Genomic DNA, 20,902 nt, shown 5'->3' with positions numbered 1-20,902 from the left:
GATTTTTCCCCCCCTCTATAAAAAAAAAAAAAAAAAAAGAAAAAAAAAGTTAGTTCAGGTTAGTTCCCTCCCGAAGTGTCTCCACCTTGGCGTGGTGGGAGGGCTTGAGGGTTCCTGCGACCCCAGGAGCTATGCCGGTGGGTGCAACCGTGCCGGACGGGTCCTGGGAGAGGGACTGGACAAAGAGAGACACAAAAAAACAAATAATAAAAAAAAAATAAGAAGACAATTATGCGACATGGACAAGGAAAAACAAGAAACATTTACGGTGCAGGGGGGGGATACCCCAGTACCGGTCGGTGGTGGCAGTGGTAGTGCAGGCTGTCCCCGACCGTCAGCAAGCGTCTGTACAGCATCTATGGTAGGAAACCAGGCTGGGATGCAGGAAAGAACTACTGGAATGATGACACCTGGAAGGAGGGGTTTTGGAACCTCTCCTACCAAAGTCTGGTTTACTTTTGTGGACGGGAATAAAAGTGGGAATCGTATACCTAAAACACCGAGAAACGTGGTAGAATTAGACCTTACATGGAACGAAGAAGAAGGTATATCTCAATCAACAAAAAAAAGGAAGTATGAAAGTCAAGAAAAAGAAGACAGAGTGACAGAACAAGACTTAGAAGATCAAAAAACACGAGCGTTAATTAAAAAGGCATTAGAACTTATTACTATTTTGAACAGAGACACTAACAAAGCACAGAACATAATGCGAGAAAATCCAAACACAAAAAGAGAACTCAAGGAACAAATAAACAAAATAACTAGTATTTCAAGTCAATTGACAACACAAGCCATGGGGAAAGCACTAGAGGAAAAAATGGATAGGAAAAATATAATGAGAATACAAATTGGTCAAACAGAAAAAACTTATCTAACTACAGAAACGCAAACAGACTTCTCTAGAAATAAACTAAACTCAATATTGAAAAAAGAACAACTAAATATGATTAATGATTATAAGGACTTTAGATATATTAAGGATATGGAATGGAACGAAAACCTAATGAAAAATGTAAAAACAATGGAGGGAAATCCAGTAAACGCTCGAACAGAAAGATTAAGATTATTGATTGAATGCAATAATGAAGAAAATAATAAAGGAAACACAATACAAAATATATATAAAAACAGATACCAGGAACTAAATGAACTAAAGGAACCTCTAGAAATATTAGAAAATAGTACGAAAATAAAGAGAAACGAGGAGGAACAAATCATAACAAAACGTATCATAAAAATCATAGTAAATAATTATGAGGAAGATCTTTGGCAAAAAATGCAGAAGGTAAAAGAAATAGCGACGCAAAGCAATGAAGAGAAAATAATAGTACACCAGATATCTCAATTAAAAATTGGAGAACAAAAGAAAATGATACAAGCAATTTTTGAAGGAACCAATATACAAGTGAATATATACACATCAAGAAGAAGAGAGGAAATCAATAAAGAAGGCATAGTAGGGAGAATACAAAAATCATACGCGTTGGTAGTCAGCAAGTGAAATACAGAATTTAAGACATTGGCAACTAATATAAAGGAAACTTTAAAGAATACGGAAGAAACTAAAGCGATAAAGACTATTAGAAGTACGAAAAACGGAGATCTTCTAATAGTGACAGATCCAAACCAAGGAAAAATGACACGAATAAAAGAAAAAATAAAAAATGGTATGCAAGAAATGCAGGTAAGAGAAATTGTCAATAAAGGTTTGTATGATCATGAGACTCTGATTTTGAGGAACTTAGATATTACAGCTACCAAAGAAGAAGTAGAGAAAGCAATACGAGACAAAATAGGAGAACAAATAAAATATTTAAAAGTAGGAGAATTAAGACCAACGAGACAATCGAGGCAAAATGTTACTATAGTCACGGATAAAGAAACAGGAGAAAAACTAAAAATAGAAGTTTTTATACAAGTAGGTTAGGGGAGAGGAAAAATAGAACAAAGAGTAGAAGTGACACAATGTTACAGATGTTGGAAGTACGGACCCAGAGTAAATCAATGTAATGAAGAAATAGACAAGAAAGGATGTTGTTTTAATTGTGGGAAACAAGGACATAAAGATACCGACTGCAACAATGAAAAGGAATGTCAAGTATGTGGAGAAAAGGGACATAAAATGGGCGGACTAGATTGTAAAGTATTTAGAAAAGAATTAGCTGAAGCGAAAAGAAAAATGAGAATAGACTCGTGGAAATCCAATAAAGAACAAGAATCTGAAAGTGAAAAGCAAGAGCGGGAAGACAACGGAAAAATCGACACTATAGACACAAATGAACAGGAGAAACATTTGCAATGGCTTCAAAAAACATAATAAATATAAATATAAATATGAATTAAAAAAAATATATAAATAGAGATTCAAATACAAATAGAAGTAGGGACATGGATAGATACATAAATACGAATGAAAATATAAATATAAATATTTTACAGATTAATGTAGGGAGAGATAAGAAAGCCCAAGAGGTACTGTACGATACAGCCAGAAGGAACAGTATAGATATTACAACAATCAGTGAACCCAACAAAAAAATGACCAAGACAAAGAAATGAATAACAGATGAAAATACAGATACCGCGATTATAATAAATAATAAAGAACTAAATATCTATAGTACCGGAAACTGCAGAGGAGCATGTTGGATCGAACTGGAGGAAGTAATAATATACAGCACTTATTTGTCTCCAAATATTCCAATAGAAGAATATGAACAAATTTTAGACGCAATCTCAGATAGCTTAGCCAAACAAAATAAACCAAAATTAATTGGAGGAGATTTTAACGCAAAGTCCTATCTATGGAATGAAAAAAGAGAAGATCAACACGGAAGAATAGTGGCAGATTGGATGGCGCAACATAACCTAATAATAGCAAATAAGGGAGAAACAAGCACATTCTCTAAAGGAGCATCAGAATCTATAATAGATCTAACAATGATTTCAGACGATATAGCGAATAAAATAGAAAAATGGAGAGTATTGGAAGAGGAGAGTCTGAGCCTACATAAGTATTTAATATACGAATTGAAAACTATAAAATGTAAAATAGTAAATAATGAAAGGTCCTGCAGAGGATGGAAAACCAAAAATATAAACAAGGACAAATTAATAGAAAATTTCAAAGAATTAATAACTGAAGCAAAGAAAAATAATAGAATAAATCCAGAAAATATAACAAAAATGATAACAGAGGCATGTGATAGGAGTTTGAGAAAAAGAGGGAACACCAAAAACAAAATACCAATATACTGGTGGAATGAAACAATAGCAAGGGCAAGGAAAGTATGTCTGGAAAAGAAACGAAAATTGACAAGAAGTAATAAAAAAAAAGTTAGCACGGAAAATGAAAAATTAATTAATCAAAATGAATATAAGGCAGCAAGAAAAAAACTTAAAACAGAAATTCAAGAAGCTAAAAAAAGAAGTTGGAATGACATTATCAAGAAACTAGAAAATGACATCTGGGGACAAGCGTATAGAATCGTAGCCAGACAAAACAGATCCAATCCACAGTATAGGTTACCAGATGAAGTGCAAATAAAAGAAGCAAAAAGACTATTCATTGAAAGGGGTCAACCAGAATGGGAACGAATATACATAAACGAAGAGGAAATACAACCTTTTGAACGGGACGAAATAAAAAAGGCAATTGGGAAACTCAAAAATAAAAAAGCACCAGGGCCGGACAACATAACGACAGAAATCTTAAAACCATTGATGGAGGAAGAGATGGATACGTTTAAGGAAATTTTCAGTCAAATTATAAAAACAGGAAAGATACCGAAATCATGGAAAGAAAGTCAGCTACTATTAATAGAAAAAGGAAAGAAACAGACGGAAAAAAGACCATCCTACCGACCCATATCGCTGGTAAACGTAATCGATAAAGTATTAGAACACTTATTATTGGAAAGACTAAAAAAGAGATGATAAACAGAAAAGATATACACGAAAATCAATATGGGTATCGGAAAGGAAGATCTACAATTGACGCGGTAAAGAACATAGTAAGCACGGTGGATAAAATTAAACAGAGATCTTACAAAAAAAGGAAAATATGTATATTAATAACATTCGATGTTCAAAACGCGTTTAATTCAGCGACATGGGAGGGTATAATAAAAAAACTAAAAAAAAGAGACGTCAGTAGTTACATGTTGAGAATGATACAAAATTATCTGAATGATCGAAATATTCGGGAAGGCAGGGCAGAGGAGATGAAAATGACGTGTGGGGTTCCCCAAGGATCTGTACTGGGTCCATTTCTCTGGAATGTGTATTATGATGACGTCTTAAGAATCGAAGATAATCCTGATATAAAAATGGTAGGCTATGCTGATGATCTAGCTGTAAGTATAACGGGCAATGATGAGAATGACATAAGAATGAAAATATTAACAATAGTAACAAAAATAAAAGACTGGATGGAGATACACAATTTAAAACTAGCAGCAGAAAAAACAGAAGCTGTATTCTTGGTCACGAAAAGGAAACTTAAAGAAATAACATTTAAAATTGACGACTCTAACATAACAACAAAAAATTCAATAAAATATTTAGGAATATATCTAGATAAAAATTTAAGATTTAACCCTCCATTAGTCGCTATGGGTCTGACAGACCCATAGTGTTTTTATTTGCTAATTGTTGGAAAACTATTAGAGCCACATTATTGTCGCTTCGTGACATCTCAAAGGGATATTTTAAGAATAGTTTACATTAGTTTTATGCCCTGGTAAGTGTTTTATTGCGCTATAAATTCTTGAGATGTGTTGATCGGCGCCGTCTTGGGGGTGCCATACCCATTTCTACTAGCCGCGTTACAGTTGTACGAAGTCCTTTGGTCGAGAGTTCTTTGTTTTGTTCGCTTATTTTAGTTAAATTTGTGTTAGTGTTTACAAAGATGGACAATAAACGTTTCAATTTGAATAGCACTGATGATATTGAAGAACTAAATCGTCTGGTGTTTGAAGAAATGGAGAAAAGCGTAACCATTGCCGACGAAAATTTTGACGAATCAGATGATTCAGAAATGGAAGATTATGTTGAAGAGAGGCTTGTAGATTCTGATACTGATCACGAAATTGACAGTCAAGAAGAAGGTGATGAAGAGGATTCTGACTGCGACGCTGATTATTATTCTGGTAAGTCAATATTTTATTGTAACAAGTTCGGTAACTCATCAAAAGACATTTAGCTAGAGACGGTACAAAGTGGAGAAAAAGAGCTTGGAAACAGACTCAAACACGACTCCATAACGTTTTGGTAAAATTGTCTGGCGTCGTCGGAACACAAGCAAAATGTGCCAACACTGAACTGGATTGTTGGAAGCTATTTTTTGACAATAACATACTTGCTATTATTGTCGAAAACACCAATATATACAGGGTGTAACATAAGTGATGACTTTAATTTTAAGGAGTGATTCCTTGTCATATTTTAAGCAAAAATGTTCATATAAACATATGTCCTAACGTGCATCACTTTCGAGATACAGGGTGTTAAAGTTGAAAAAATAAATTGCGTTTTCTTTAATAGTTTTCGACTGCTTCGAAATAATTTCATGAAATTTCGTATACAGGGGTTTATTGGGATAAAAAATTCAAATTTATAGTCGATTTAGCTGTATTTTCTAGAGGGCGCCCCCAGCAACGATTTCGACCCCCTGAAATCGTTGCAACTTTTTTGTGCTACCCTGTGTGCCATTTTGGAATAGAAAAATCGATTCTCTCATCTTTTCTGCTAAAAAAAGGTACACTTTATTGCAGTCGCTACGAGCAACGATTTATGAGAAAAATGCATTTAAAGTTGATGATGCATGCACATTTTCGGAGGGTCAAAATAGCTTTTCTGCCTTACCAAATTAAACAATAATTGTTACAATGCAATTTTTAATTATTAAAAATACAACTTTCTTGTCCTTTGACTTCTTTTTGCAACTCACTTGATTTTTGTGAAAATGAATAAAAGGTTTAGGACATCTAAGAAATTCTTATTGGTATTTTTAAGATTTAAAATGAAAACAAGTTTTTTTTGTGGAATAAAAAAAAATCCTGTGATAAGGAAATTCCGATAATTTTTCCCATTAAAATTTACAAGATACGGTCAGTTGAAAATCGTTTAATGTGCAGATAACTATGAATAACGTTGAATTAGCTGAAATACATTTCATTTATGGGCTTGCAGATGGAAATGCTGCAGAAGCCCGTCGAATTTACCAGGAACGATTTCCTAATAAACCAATTCCATCAGAAAGAACTTTCATAAGACTCCATGCCAGATTGTGCGAAACCGGATCTTTAAATGTTCACGCTGAACGTCTTGGTAGACCGAGGACAATAATGACACCACAACTAGAGCAAGCAATCCTGCAAGAAGTGGAAAACAATCCGTCAATTAGTACGCGAAGATTATCTCTACAGTTTAACATCAGTCACCAAAGTGTTTGGTGGGTTTTGCACGCAAATTTACTTTATCCATACCACATTCAAAGGGTACAACCACTGTTGCCAAGAGATTTTCCTGCACGATTAGATTATTGTCGATGGTTTCTTCAAAAAACTATGCAGAATCCCAACTTTTCGTGTGAAATTCTATTCACAGATGAGGCAAGTTTTTCACGAGATGCCATCAGAAACTTTCACAATAATCATTTTTGGGACTATGAAAATCCCCATGCCATTGAAGAAAGTGGATTTCAGCAACAGTTTTCGGTGAATATCTGGGCTGGAGTTCTTGGTGATCATCTTATCGGACCGCATTTTCTTCCTCCTCGACTAAATGGTGAAACTTACAGACAGTTTCTTGATGAAACATTACCTGGTTTGTTAGAAGATGTACCACTAGCAACAAGAAATACCATGTGGTTTATGCACGATGGTGCACCTGCTCATTTCAGTCTTGCTGCTCGCCAACATCTTAATGACATTTTTGCTCAGCGATGGATAGGTCGGGGAGGACCTCAGCCATGGCCAGCACGATCTCCAGACCTGAATCCTCTGGACTATTTCTTTTGGGGATATCTAAAATCGCTTGTTTATGCAACGGTAGTTGTAGATGAAAATGATTTAAGAAACAGAATTGTAAATTATTGTAATGTCATACGCGACACTTCAGGAATTTTCGAACGAGTGCGACAGTCGATGAGAAGAAGACTAGATGCTTGAATTAACAGTCGCGGTTCTCATTTTGAGCATTTGATTTAAATAAAGCTATTTTGACCCTCCGAAAATGTGCATGCATCATCAACTTTAAATGCATTTTTCTCATAAATCGTTGCTCGTAGCGACTTCAATAAAGTGTACCTTTTTTAAGCAGAAAAGATGAGAGAATCGATTTTTCTATTCCAAAATGGCACACAGGGTAGCACAAAAAAGTTGCAACGATTTCAGGGGGTCGAAATCGTTGCTGGTGGCGCCCTCTAGAAAATACAGCTAAATCGACTATAAATTTGAATTTTTTATCCCAATAAACCCCTGTATACGAAATTTCATGAAATTATTTCGAAGCAGTCGAAAACTATTAAAGAAAACGCAATTTATTTTTTCAACTTTAACACCCTGTATCTCGAAAGTGATGCACGTTAGGACATATGTTTATATGAACATTTTTGCTTAAAATATGACAAGGAATCACTCCTTAAAATTAAAGTCATCACTTATGTTACACCCTGTATATCGACAGTATACGGAAAAAATTTGTAAGGGAACGAAATTGTAAACCAACCGATGTAATAAAAATGCAAGCTTTTTTTGCACTATTATATCTAGCAGGAGTATTCCGTGGAAATCATCAAAACATTTTGGATTTTTGGGCAATTGGTGGGCTAGGAATTGACCTTTTTAGAATGACTATGTCAGAAAGACGATTTCGTTTTCTTATAAGGAGCATTCGATTCGATGATAGATCTACACGAAGACAAAGGAAAGAAACTGACAAACTGGCAGCCATACGACAAATATTCACCCTATTCAACGAAAATTGCAAATCGCATTATGTTCTCGGTCAAAATGTAACTGTAGATGAAATGCTTCCTGCTTTTTGTGGACGTTGCGGCTTTCGACAGTATATACCGTCAAAACCTTCAAAATATGGTATAAAAATTTTTAGTTTATGCGATGCAAAACTATTTTATATCGCATTTATGGAGATATATTGCGGTCTACAACCAGAAGGACCGTTCAGAACAGATAATTCTTCCGAAAAAGTTGTCTTAAGACTTGCTGAATCAATTTATGGTAGTGGAAGAAACATTACGGCAGACAATTGGTTCAGGAGTCTGAAGCTAGTGAAAGCACTTGAAGAAAAAAAGCTATCGTACGTGGAAACTGTACGAAAAAACAGAAGAGAATTACCGCCGAATTTTATTACACCAAAAAGTCGCCTACAATATAGCAGTGTGTTTGGTTTTTCCAAAAACGAAACTCTTGTTTCTTATTGTTCAAAGAGAGGTAGAATAGTTGTGTTGCTATCAAGTCTACATGTTTCCTGTGAAGAAGTGGCCGATGATACTACGAAAAAACCCGAAATAATAGATTTTTACAATATTACTAAATCGGGTGTGGATATTGCAGATAAACTCTGCGCCACATATAATGTGGCCAGATCTACCAAAAGGTGGCCAATGGTAATTTTCTATCACATGTTGAATGTGGCAGCGATTAACTCACGACTAATTTTTTTGGGGAATGGAAATGAGTATATTTTTCGCCGGGAATATATAAAAAAATAAGTTTTTAGTTTGTTGAAAGAACAACTAGAAAGAAGGTCACAAATTCCAAATTTGCCACCCGAATTAAAAATGTCATTAGCAAAATATAGGCCCGAAACGTCAGCTAGAGAGGAACAACCTCAAGCTGCCACACTAACAAGAAAAAGAAAACGATGTGAACCGTGCTATAAAGAAACACAAAAAGATGCAAAGACAAAGTATGTGTGCGAAAAATGTAATGTCTATTTGTGTTTGAGTCGACACGTAAGAACAATTTGTCAAAATTGTTTAGAAGAAAAAATCATAATACAAACAGAAGATAGTGAGTAATTTTAGTTTTTTTTAAGAAATATAGTTTTAAAAAAAGTACCTAAATAAATTTTAACTAGTTAAAACTGTTTTTTATTTTTCTTAATTTGTTTAAATATAGTTGTAAATTATGCTTTTTAAAGCACTGTGTATATCACAAACACGGAAGTTATCGTTGATCATTGGATTGTATTTTAAACGCATTACAATTACAAAAAATAAGATATTTATTAACACGGGTCTCTCAGACCCATAGCGACTAAGGACGTCTCATCAGCTGACGCGCCTAACGGAGGGTTAAAGAACATATAATGCAAAGTGTTAAAAACGCAGAACAAACAGCGATGAATTTAAGTCGAATTATGCCTAACTTGGAAGCACCAAAAAGTAGTAAAAGAAGAACTATAGCAACGACAATAAATTCAATAATTTTATACGGAGCATCAATATGGGAGGAGGCTTTAAAATTTGAGAGCAATAGGAAGCAACTTAGAAGTGTTCATAGAAGGGCAATATTGAGAGTGATCTCTGGGTATCGTACAATATCGTATGAGGCAGCAGCAGTAATTGGAGGAATGACCCCAATAATACTGCTTGCGAAGGAAAGAAAAAATACTTATAAAAAAACAAGGCTAGAAATTAAAGAAGAAAAAAAGGCTACAATAAGGACATGGCAAAAGGAATGGAGTAATTTTGAAAAAAAGGGAACGTGGACCAAAATTTTGATACCGGATTTGGAGCAATGGATAATTCGAAAACATGGAGAGGTGAATTACTATCTTACACAAATACTATCAGGACACGGATGTTTTAACAGTTATCTAAAAAAAATAGGAAAGGTAGAAAGTGCACAATGCGAATATTGTACGGAGGAAGATACAGCACATCATACGTTTTTCAAATGTCCCAAATGGAGTACAGAAAGAAGTATAGTGGAGGCACAAGTGGGGGAAGAATTAAATTCAAACAGCATGACGTCAATTATGATTAAAGACAAAAAAAACTGGGAGTTAATAAGTAGTCTGGCAAAAAGAATAATTATGGAGAAGGAACAAGACGAAAGAAAGAAAAAAGAAAAGGAAAAGAAAAGTAGCATACGGTAATAAAAGAAACACTAATAGGACGAAAAGTAATGTTTTAAAGTAGTTCAGTTCCCCCCCCCCCCCTGAAGTAATGCTATGCGGCGATTCCGGGGGGGATTCCGGGTGAAGAGAGGAGGGTTTTTAGTGGGTATTGCACAAGTTGCCGCCGAGTCCCACATACCCAGGTCCAATAATATCCGGCCAGCAGCGACCTGGGATGCGTAAAGGCATTTTCCCCCCTCTATAAAAAAAAAAAGTTCAGGTTAGTTCAGGTTAGTTCAGGTTCCCCCCGTGGTGTCTCCACCTTGTCGTGGTGGGGGGGCTTGAGGACTCCGCCTCCACTGTCCCTTCCTGCAGGATTCCTGCGGGGAGGGACGGGGGAGCTGGGGACTGAAAAAGAGAGACACACAGATGAAATAATGGAAAGTGAAGCACATAACGAGGTACCTCAGGCGGGTAGTAATCCCGCCACCGGTTCCGACCGGGTGAAAGCCCCGGTGGCCGGTGCTGGCCCCAAGGATTCTGGGGGGGGCCAAGCTCACTGGAAATTTGCTAGAGGGGTTTACATGGAAAGGAGACAATCGGAGCCCTCTGTGTACGGGGGGGTGTACGATATACAGGGAAGGGGAATACATACAGGGACAGACACGGACATAACCATGCAAGACAGGGAGAGGGAGGGGAAAAAAAGAAACATTTTAGATACTTTTATTAGGGGAAACCACGGTGGGGAAGCATACAAAAAAAAGGAAAGTACCGAGGTATTTATTTTAACAGAAACTATTGAAAGGATGAGGATATTAATAGGGGAACTTGAGAACAAAATAGAAAAAAATACTCAAAGGGACATAAAAGAAATAAGTAGGAAATTAACAAAACAAAGTGAAGTGTTTGGACGGGACATAATAAAAAACTGGTTGATGAAAAATAAATATGAAAGGGCAGAAACAATGACATTTGACATAGACATACAGACTGATGGGGAAATGAGGGAAACAAAGGATCAGGGAACACAAACGGGAAGTGAAGGGGAAATAATGACAGTAAAAAGATTATGAGGACTGAACAAGTGGAATGATTCGGCTTTTATGAACACTGAAATTAAAACTGGGAACTCTTTGGAAACTGAAAATAATAATGTTAAAGTAGTTATGGTTGAAAAGGGGGATAAAGGAATGAAAAAAGGGGTGCAACCGGGTTTTAGGATGAGGTTTCCAGAGTTAGAGGAGGGTGGCGAAGGAGTGGAAGTGCTGGAACAGATAGTTAAAATTAAAACAGGGACAGGACAAAGACAAAAAGGACAGAAAGTGGTAAAGATAACGCTTACTGGGAGGGAGGAGGATCTATGGAACAATCTGGTGGAACTTAGGAAAGAAACAGAAGGAGAGGAGTGGGTGGTCATGCATGATATAGGATAAATGGATGTGGAAAGGATGAGGAGGATGGTGGAAGTGGTGTTTGGCGAAACAAAAACAAAAGTAACCATATTTACAGACAAAAATAAAGAAATAATGGGGAATAAAGAAGTAAATAAAAATAAAAAACAAACCTATGCATTGGTTGTAAATAGGGTACCCGGGGAACAATTGGAAAGGACGGTGAACAGAATTAAGGAATCGGTAAAGCATAGGGGGGAGAAAGAACAAATACAGAGTCTTAGAACAACGAGGGAAGGGAGAATTCTCATGGAAATGGGAAAGGGAGAGGAAGATGCGAGGGAGCTGAAAGAAGTAATAGAGAGGAGTATAATAACGAAGGTTACAGTGAAAGGACCACATAAAAAAAGGGACGTAATACATACAAGAGGAATGGATGTTACGGCAACTAGGGATGAGGTGAGGAGAGCACTATTGAACAGAATGGAGGGACTTAAGGACTGGGAGTTCTCAGTGGGAGACATGAGAGAAAACAGGGCAAATACACAGGCGGTGACTGTAGTGATGGACGAGGAAAGGGTGAAGGCGCTGATGGACGACCCGTACCTGAGAGTGGGGTATAATAAGTGCAGGATGGAAATGAGAGTGAAAGTGGGGAGATGCTACCGGTGCTGGGAGTTGGACCATGTAGCGAGAGACTGCAAGGGGATCGATAGAACAGGGTGTTGTTTTGTGTGTGGGGAAGAAGGACACAGAAGGGAAGAGTGTAATGGGAGGGAGAGATGCTATATTTGCAATATGGAGGGGCATAGGACAGGGACGGGCAAGTGCGAGGCCTTTAGAAAAGCCTTGACCGCCGCGAGGAGAGAAAGGAGGAGGAGTGTGGCGGTGCCGCCCCCTGTGGAAGGGGGAGGGGCGTAGCCGTGGAGATACCACCCCCCTCTGAAGTAATGCCGGAAGGCGGTTCCGGGGGGACCTAGGGTGAAGAGGGGAGGATTTTAGTGGGTAGGTGCCCCCCTTCAGGGGGGTGAATCCCACTTAACCCGGTCGCCAGACCACCAGGCCGGGTACCTATGAAGGTTTTCCTTCTCTATATAAAAAAAAAAATAAAAAAAGGTTAGTTCAGGTTAGTTCAGGTTGGGAGTCAAGCCCTCCCGATGTGTCTCCACTTTGTCGTAGTGGGAGGGCTTGTACTCATCCAAGGATCCCGAAGGCCATGCCGGTGGTAGTGTAGCTACTGGTGGGTCTTACCTTGCCGGACGGGCGGAGGGAGAGGATGAGGACTAAGAGAGGCACACTAACAGGAAGAATCATGAATAGCAAACTAGTGGATCTTTCGTTACCTTCTCAGGGGTGCTCGGAGCCCCAGAGGACGGCGGGCGAGGTGCCGAAGCAGGCCTCGCTGACTGTCGAAATTCAACGACTGCCTTCAAAGGAAGGGTGCGCGATGGACCCCAAGGTCGCCACCCCGGTAAGTACTACTGGGAAGAGAGGAGGCACCAACACGGTAGTGCCAAATCTAAAAGAGAAGGGAAGAATGGGAAGGACTATCAAGCCGATGACGAGGGGAGAAAGCCTTCAAAAGACTGGGACCAGGAGTGCGACGTGCGGAGACCGGGAGAAGGGATTTGCAACAAGCACAAAGATCCAGAGGACGCCACCGAAAAGCAAAGAGGCACCGTCCGTCGATGCAGGTGCCATGGGTTCTAGCGTGAACCCATCACAAATTGCGATGTCCGATCACAATATGGCCGAAGGGGGAAGAAGAAGAGAGGTCTCCGAAGAGACGGAGGACCGTGTGAGCCCCGTTGTTGGACGTAAGTTGGTTAGGACAGTGTCCTGGTTTAGTAAAGAGAGCAGTCCAGAAGTAAACACGGACTCTGATGAATCAATGGGCCAGAGCGACAACGTGATTGACCTATGCTGGGACGAAGAAAAAAAGACGTCCGTTGTTAAAAAAAGAAAGAGAGCGAAAACTCAGCGCTCTCTGGAATTGGCGTATACTAGCCAATATGAGGACGAGGAAAATAGAGAAGTTAGAAATGCGTGCTTGAGAAAACTGAAGGAAACGATTGGGGAAATGAATGAACTAATCAACGAAGTTGCACTCCACGTATCAAGGAATGCAAAAACAAAAAATGAAATTAAGGAAGTAGTACACAAGCTGAAAAGAAGGGTGGAAATACTTACCGACGAGGAGATGGCTTCGGTGATCGAGTCCTTGGATACTGGCGATGCTGGCCGCCCTGGCAGGGATCAAAGCACGCAGACTTCGGCGACGGAACCTATAAGAAAAGTAAGTGTATCTAGCGCAGGGGTACAAACAACAGTAATAACGGAGGAGGAAGAACAAATGGATAGAAGGATAAGGAGTATAATGGAAAGTAACCCGGGAATAAAGGAATTACATGATATGACAAATATCGGTTGGCCTTTGCATAGCTATGCAAGAACCACAGTCGAGAAAGGAAGCATCCTTGAACAAGAAGATAGGGACATAATTGTCATCTCCGATACTGGAGTCGAGACGAGTAAACTTCTTCAAGAACTGTGCGATTCAAATAACCAACTTGCGAGGTTGATCAAAGGGAAGAACATGATTCCGAAGAAGCTGTACACACTGAAACAGGTAGACTCTCTTACTTGCGTCGACGATGAAGGGGACGCAAGCAGGGACACGAACAGATACGTGTTCATTGCGGGTGTTGAAGAAGAGAAAAAAGGCGAGGACAAAACAAATGACATAGTGGAAATACTTACCAAGGTCGGAAGGGCATGCGAAAGATACGGCAGGAAAAAACTGGCAGTCGCAACCACGAGAGCAAGTACGACTGTTGGGGTCAGAAGACTCCTCGAATACATGTATAGGGATGTGGATATGAGCACCGACATATGTGTTTTTGGAATTCCCACGAGAAAAGCGAGGACAGAAAGAGCCACGGAAGAAGGAGTGAATGTGGGAGTAGGGCGAGGGGAAGCTGAGGCCAGTAGCTGGGCCCTAGTAACTAAGAAAAACAAGGAAACAATCAAAATTAAATTAAACAAGGAACAGGGTAATTATGCTGAGATCGTTAAGATGTTAAAAAAGAACATTGACACAGATAAGTTGGGAATAAAAGTAAAAGGTATCAAGAAGACAAAAGAAGGCCACCTTGAAATAAACTACGTAGGAAACGAAGGGAACAGGAGCGCATTCAAAGAGGAATTGCAGGTGAATCTGGGACAGGATGGTAAAAGCGAGGTAGTAACTAGAAGGAAAACAATTTTTATCAAGGACATAGATGAATGCACGGAAGAATTAGACATCAGGGAAGCTATAGAGGAAGCGGTAGGGCCAGACATGGACAAGGACATAAAAATACGACTGTCACAGAAAGCGAATAGAGCAAATAAAAGGAGTGCATTTGTACATTTAGAAATTGACGCCGCAAATACACTTGTTCGAAGAGGGAAAGTCAAGATAGGATGGTTAAATTGCAGGGTGGAAGAGGCGGATGCGCCTATCAGATGTTTCAAGTGTTCGGCATTCGGGCACTATGCAAACGATTGTAAAAGCAAGACAACAATGGAGGGTAAATGCTTAAATTGTTCGCAACGAGGACACGTGGCCAAGGATTGCACAAACGATCCGATGTGCTACCAATGCGATAAGGACAGGGACCACAAGGCCCGAAGCCTTACGTGCCCGATATACAGGGTTACGCTCGAGCAATGGAGGAGGACGCATCACAGGCAGTCGTTAAAGAAATAAAAATGTCAGGACAAACAAACAAAAAGGAAAAAGGGAAATGGATAAAAGTGGTGCAATTAAATTTTAATAGATGTAGAACGGCACACGAAGTTATGGAAAAATACGTAGAAGAACACGGAATAAATGTCATAATGGGATGCGAGCAAAATAAAAAAATGACAAATTTTACGATAGAAGATGACGAAGGTAACTGTTTCATTTACTTGGTGAGTAACGAGAAAATCGAGGATAAGTTCCAGGGTAAGGGACTGGCGGGAATCGTATTCTCCAATATAGTGCTGATTTCGTTATATTTTTCTCCAAACGAAACGGAGCTTAAGTTTAATAAATTACTAGAAGATGTAAATATGTACATAAAAAAATTTAAGGGCAAGAGGATAGTGATCGGCGGGGATTTGAACGCGAAAACTCCGGTGTTCGGATCTCAGGTTTTAAACAAGAGAGGTGAATTGCTAGAAAACTTAATGGCTTCAGCTGAACTGGTGGCTTTTAACGTAGGGAATACGCCCACGTTCGTGAGAAAAAATGGAACGTCTATAATAGACGTCACAATGGGGAACGGTAAAGTCAAGGACGATGTAAAATATTGGAAAGTGGAGGAAGACGAGGAAAATATGTCGGATCACAGAAGCGTAACTTACCAGATATCCAGAACAGGGGAAGATGATAGGAGAAACACAGTCGCGACGCACAGGAGATGGGTACTAACGAAGGGGAAAGAGGAAGATTTCGAATTCGAAATACCGCGGTTGTTCGATGAATACGACGGAGACACTGCAGAAACGGTTATAGCTAAAATCACGGAATATTGTGACAGGAAGTTAAAAAGTAAAGCGAACAATAAACCACCAAGCTACTGGTGGAACGAGGAAATAAGCGACAAAAGAAGGAAATGCATAAATGCGAGAAGGAAGTTGAGCAGAGCTAATTCGAAATCGGTCGGAAGGGTTTGCATAGACGTACTGAGGGAGGAATACAAAGATAGGAGGAAAGAGCTGAAAAGAGAGATCATAAACAGCAAATTAAAAAAGTGGAAAGAGCTATGCGAGGAATTAGAAAATGATACGTGGGGCAAAGCTTACCAAATAGTGGCTAAAAAATTGAAAATTGGACCGTACAAGATTAATTCCGGTCAAACGATTCAAGAACAAATAAAGTCGCTATTTCCTGTAAAGAATAAGATAACCTGGAAGAGAACAAATGTAGATCGCGTTCACATACCTGAGATTACCGAAGACGAGCTGGCTGCGGCGGTCCGAACGATGAACAAAAAGAAGGCTCCTGGTCCGGATGGCATTTCGATGGACGTCCTGGGCAGGATAGTGAGAGGGCACCCCCGTTTCTTTCTAAAATTATACAATACTTACCTGAAAAAATGCGAGTTCCCGGAGATCTGGAAGAGAGCAAAACTGGTCCTCATAGAAAAACCTAGGAAAAATAAAACGGATGCGATAAAGTATCGACCAATATGTCTGATCGATACGGCAGGGAAACTATATGAGAAAATCATTGCTACTAGAATTACGGATGCCATGGACGGAAGCGGATGCATTTCCGACATGCAGTTCGGATTCAGGAAGAACATGTCGACCGTAGACGCCATGGAAAAAGTTAAGGCCATAATAAGGGAAACGCAAGGACGGATTGTGCAGAAAAGAGATCACTGGGTCATGGTCTGTCTTGACGTAAAAAACGCGTTTAATTCCGCACCTTGGGGCGGCATCGTGGAGGCGATGGAGAAATACGGATTCGATCAGTACCTAATAAACCTGATAAAGTCGTACCTAGGAGATAGAAAGGTAATTGCCGAGGACGGTACGTCTTTCGAAATGCGCTGCGGCGTCCCACAAGGGTCGGTACTTGGTCCGCTACTCTGGATTATCTACTACAACAGGGTCCTGGAGACTAGGGTGCCAAGATGGGTAAAGATGGTAGCGTACGCAGACGATCTGTCGATTTTGATCAAAGGCAAGGGGAGAGTAAATCTAGAGACAAGGACTCAAACGGCAGTGTGTAAGATAATAGGGGTTATCGAGGAAATGGGTTTGGAGGTAGCCAGAAGCAAGACCGAGATGGTAATTCTAGATGGGAGAAGGAAACTTTCACACCTAAGCATTAGAATAGACGGCGAGCTAATAAAGAGCGTCGATCATGTGAAGTTGCTGGGCGTGCACTTTGGCAGAAATCTGAAGTTTGGTACTCACGTGCAAATGACGGCAGAGAAAGTGTGTAATTGCACCAACGCTCTTATGCGGATCATGCCCAGAATGGGTGGATGCTCAGTGGGGAGACGTAGGATAATCGCTACGGCTGCCATTTCCACGATCCTGTACGGAGCCCCTGTATGGGGACACGAACTGGCGAAGAAAATGCACTCATCCAAGTTGGAGCGTTTAAATAGGAGACTATCGATAGGCATAATACAGGCTTACCGTACAACATCGTCGATGGTGGCTACGGTGATGGCGGGCATGCCCCCTATTGACCTGTTAGTAGAGGAGAGGATGGAAATCTACGGCAAAGGAATAGAGTTTGCACACGAAGCGAGATCAAAGCTATATAAAAAATGGCAGGAGAGGTGGGACAATTACGAAGGACATGCCAAGATATTCATTCGGAACGTAGAGGAATGGTCTAAAAGGAAATTTGGAAATTTAACTTTCCACAGCACGCAGGCAATCAGCGGACATGGTATATTCTCCAAGTACCTAAAGAAAATTAAAAAAATGAAAGAAGATGAGTGCTGGTTTTGCAGCGTAGCGGACACACCCGGTCACACCGTGTTCGATTGCTACAAATTTAGTGGGATAAGAGAAAAAGCAGCAGCTAAGTGTGGGGTCGTCGAAATAAATAGAGACAACATAGCTGAAATAATGATGAAGAGCGAGGAAAGGTGGAATGCTATAAAGGAAATGCTGGAAGAAATAATGATAATAAAGGAAGAAGAGGAAAGGAAACGAGAACGCGAGGGAGACAATCAATCCTTGTCCAATCACAAGGATTGACGAAGACGGTTTGTGATCAATTATTACAAACCTTGCCACCCCCTCCCCGAAGTAATGCCTGGCGGCGGTCCCGGGGGGGAACCAGGGTGAAGAGAGGAAAACAAAGGGTTTTTTAGTGGGTATTGCGCACGCGCACGCCGAGTCCCACATACCCAGGTCAACATAACATCGTACCAACAACGACCTGGGATGCGTAAATGCATTTTTTGCCCTAAACCTCTATAAAAAAAAAAAAAAAAAAAAAAAAAAAAAGGTTGGGAGTCAAAGTCCTATCCGCACCTCCTCGTGGTGACCCCTGGATATCCCTGCCCCCCGAGATCGGGTAACCAATCCCGGTGGAGGCGGGCAGGGATAACTAACGCGGAAGGCAGATGGGCGACAGCTTGGTACGGCCTGGGAGTGCTTAGCGTTGTAGCGTGAGGCTGATGTGAGCATGCTCTGCCGAGGGCACGACCAGTTGTCGTCAGGGACCAGCCACTTCGGGCCTTCATCGGGAAGTGTGACATGGATGCAGATGTCGGAATCTTCATTGCCACGGGCGAGCCCCAGTCCGTCCGTGACTTCCGGGACTGGGAAAACGCAAGCCGGACCCCGGGGAACTGGGGTAAGGAAACAAATCCTGAGGGTACACCCGTTCTCGGCTATTGCGGCCCGCCCCTTGTCACACGAAGCGCTGGAAAAAAAAGATATGGAACAAAAATTGAAACTAAACAAACAAACAAAACAAACACTTGGGTCAACAAACGAGAAATTGCATGGCAACGACAAACACACCGAAAAGAACATGCAAACACTAACAATCCGGTTGAGACAAACAAAAGTAGCGCAGGACGGGGAAGAACGGAAAACTTCTGAAGTGAAAAGATCCATGCAGCAAAATGGGGAACATCTTAGCAGCCGGCGAACCAGAAGGAATTCAACCAATGGAGAGATCGGAAAGAAGAAGGAAAAATTGGATACTTTCATGAATGAAGAAAAAGCGGAAAAAAATCGAATGACCCCAGCAGTAATAATTCTAAAGGAGGCTCTGGAAAAGATCAAGCTATTGTCGAAGGAGTTGGAAGGTAAGATCGAGAATAACACTCACAGAGAGGTAAAAGACATTAGCAAGAAACTAAGCAGACAAGCAGAAATCCTAAACAGGGAAATAGTAACGACCTGGCTACAGCAGCAGGAGCACGAAAAAGAAGGGAAAAGGACGCATGACGCTGAAATACAAACGGAAAACGAGGGAAAGATAACGAATGGAGGCAAATGCCAAAAATGCCAAAAGGAAAACGAGGAAGAAATAGTGACTGCTGAGGGAATAGCAAACTACGAACAGTTCAGAATAGTGGGGGAGATGAAGTGGAAGGAAACTGCCTACAGAAATACTGAGGTGAAGGTGGGAAACCCGCTTGACACAAATATGTCTGTGGTGAAGGTGGTGATGGTGGAAGCAGAGGATAAAAACATGGAAAAGGGAATACAGGCCTTGTACAAGAGGAGACATCCGGAACTACTGGAAGGAGAGGAGGAATACGAAGTTATAGAGCAAATCTATAACTTCAAAACAAAGACAAGAGAAAAGAAGAGAGGACAAAAAATCATAAGGATCCAGCTTAATAAAGATGAAGGTGCACTGTGGGAAAATCTGGTAAAACTAAAGAAGGAGACGATAAACGAAGAATCGATTGCCATGCATCACGTAAACGGCATGAATACGACGAAACTGAGGAGAATGATAGAGACAGTATTCTGTGGTACGAAAGTGAAAATTGTGATCTATACAACCACTCAGAGACAGGAGCTGGATGGAAGGGATAACATAGGGAAAGAACTCGGACCAGTGGGGAAAGACGCAACAAGACTAAACAAGAAAAAAACGTACGCGCTAATAGTTGAAGGCCAACAAGGGGAAGACATAAAGGAAAAGATCAACAAAATAAAAGAATCCGTAAAGAATAAAGATGGGAATAGAGAGATACAGGGATTGAGAACCACAAAAGAGGGAAAAATATTAGTGACACTGGGAAGGCAGGCGGAATGTGCGAAGGAAATCGGAAAGGTGATAGAGAATCACACTAATGCAAGGGTGAGAATTATGGGACCTAATATGAAAAAGACCACCATACATATAAGAGGAATGGACGCAACATCAAACAGAGAAGAGGTACTGGAGGCAATCGGGGAAAGGTTGGGAGGGCTGAGAGAGGATGAGTACAATCTGGGGCAGATGAGGAAAAACCTGAGCGACACGCAGGCGGTGACGCTGAAAATGACGGAGGGTAAAGCCGCGAAACTCTTGGAACACCCATACATAAGAGTGGGATACGTGAGATGCAGAATGGAGAAGAGAATAGAAATTGGCCGATGCTATAAATGCTGGGGCTTAGACGACAAAATCAGCGACTGCCGAGGAAAGGATCGATCAAGATGCTGCTTCAAGTACGGAGAAGAGGGGCATAGACAAACCGAATGCCAGGGAGAGGAGAGATGTAGTCTCTGTAACGTTGTAGGGCACAGGACGGGAAAGAGCAAGTGTGAGGCATTTCGAAAGGCCCTCTCTATAGCAAGAGGAAGAGAAAAGAGAGGTGGAGTCGAGGAAGGAGCATCCCAGGAGGAAGGGACCAGCAAAACCAGGGGGTAAAAGCACTTCAAACAAAGGGGGAAGAGGGGGAGAG

General features: G+C 40.4%; 3 protein-coding genes across 3 annotated transcripts; all 3 read left to right on the top strand.

Moving 5' to 3' along the window:
* The first annotated feature begins 238 nt into the window (after positions 1-238).
* LOC136418865 (putative leucine-rich repeat-containing protein DDB_G0290503) lies at positions 239-3,936 on the top strand. The gene is made up of 5 exons (XM_066405090.1): positions 239-1,486; positions 1,550-1,918; positions 1,985-2,295; positions 2,361-2,521; positions 2,579-3,936. The coding sequence occupies exons 1-5, from the start codon at positions 239-241 to the stop codon at positions 3,934-3,936; spliced, it is 3,447 nt and encodes a 1,148-aa protein (XP_066261187.1).
* Positions 3,937-11,525: 7,589 nt separating this feature from the next.
* On the top strand, positions 11,526-12,404 carry LOC136418864 (uncharacterized). The gene has a single exon (XM_066405089.1). It carries the CDS (start codon positions 11,526-11,528, stop codon positions 12,402-12,404), a length of 879 nt encoding a protein of 292 aa, XP_066261186.1.
* A 6,268-nt stretch (positions 12,405-18,672) lies between these two features.
* LOC136418863 (uncharacterized) lies at positions 18,673-20,868 on the top strand. Its single transcript, XM_066405088.1, has one exon. The coding sequence runs from the start codon at positions 18,673-18,675 to the stop codon at positions 20,866-20,868; it is 2,196 nt and encodes a 731-aa protein (XP_066261185.1).
* Positions 20,869-20,902: the final 34 nt, after the last annotated feature.

The sequence above is a fragment of the Euwallacea similis genome, unplaced genomic scaffold, assembly GCF_039881205.1.
Source record: "Euwallacea similis isolate ESF13 unplaced genomic scaffold, ESF131.1 scaffold_39, whole genome shotgun sequence".
Classification (NCBI taxonomy): Eukaryota; Metazoa; Arthropoda; class Insecta; order Coleoptera; family Curculionidae; genus Euwallacea; species Euwallacea similis.
Note: the sequence above shows the minus strand (reverse complement) of the source record. Positions and strands in the feature narration are given on the sequence as shown.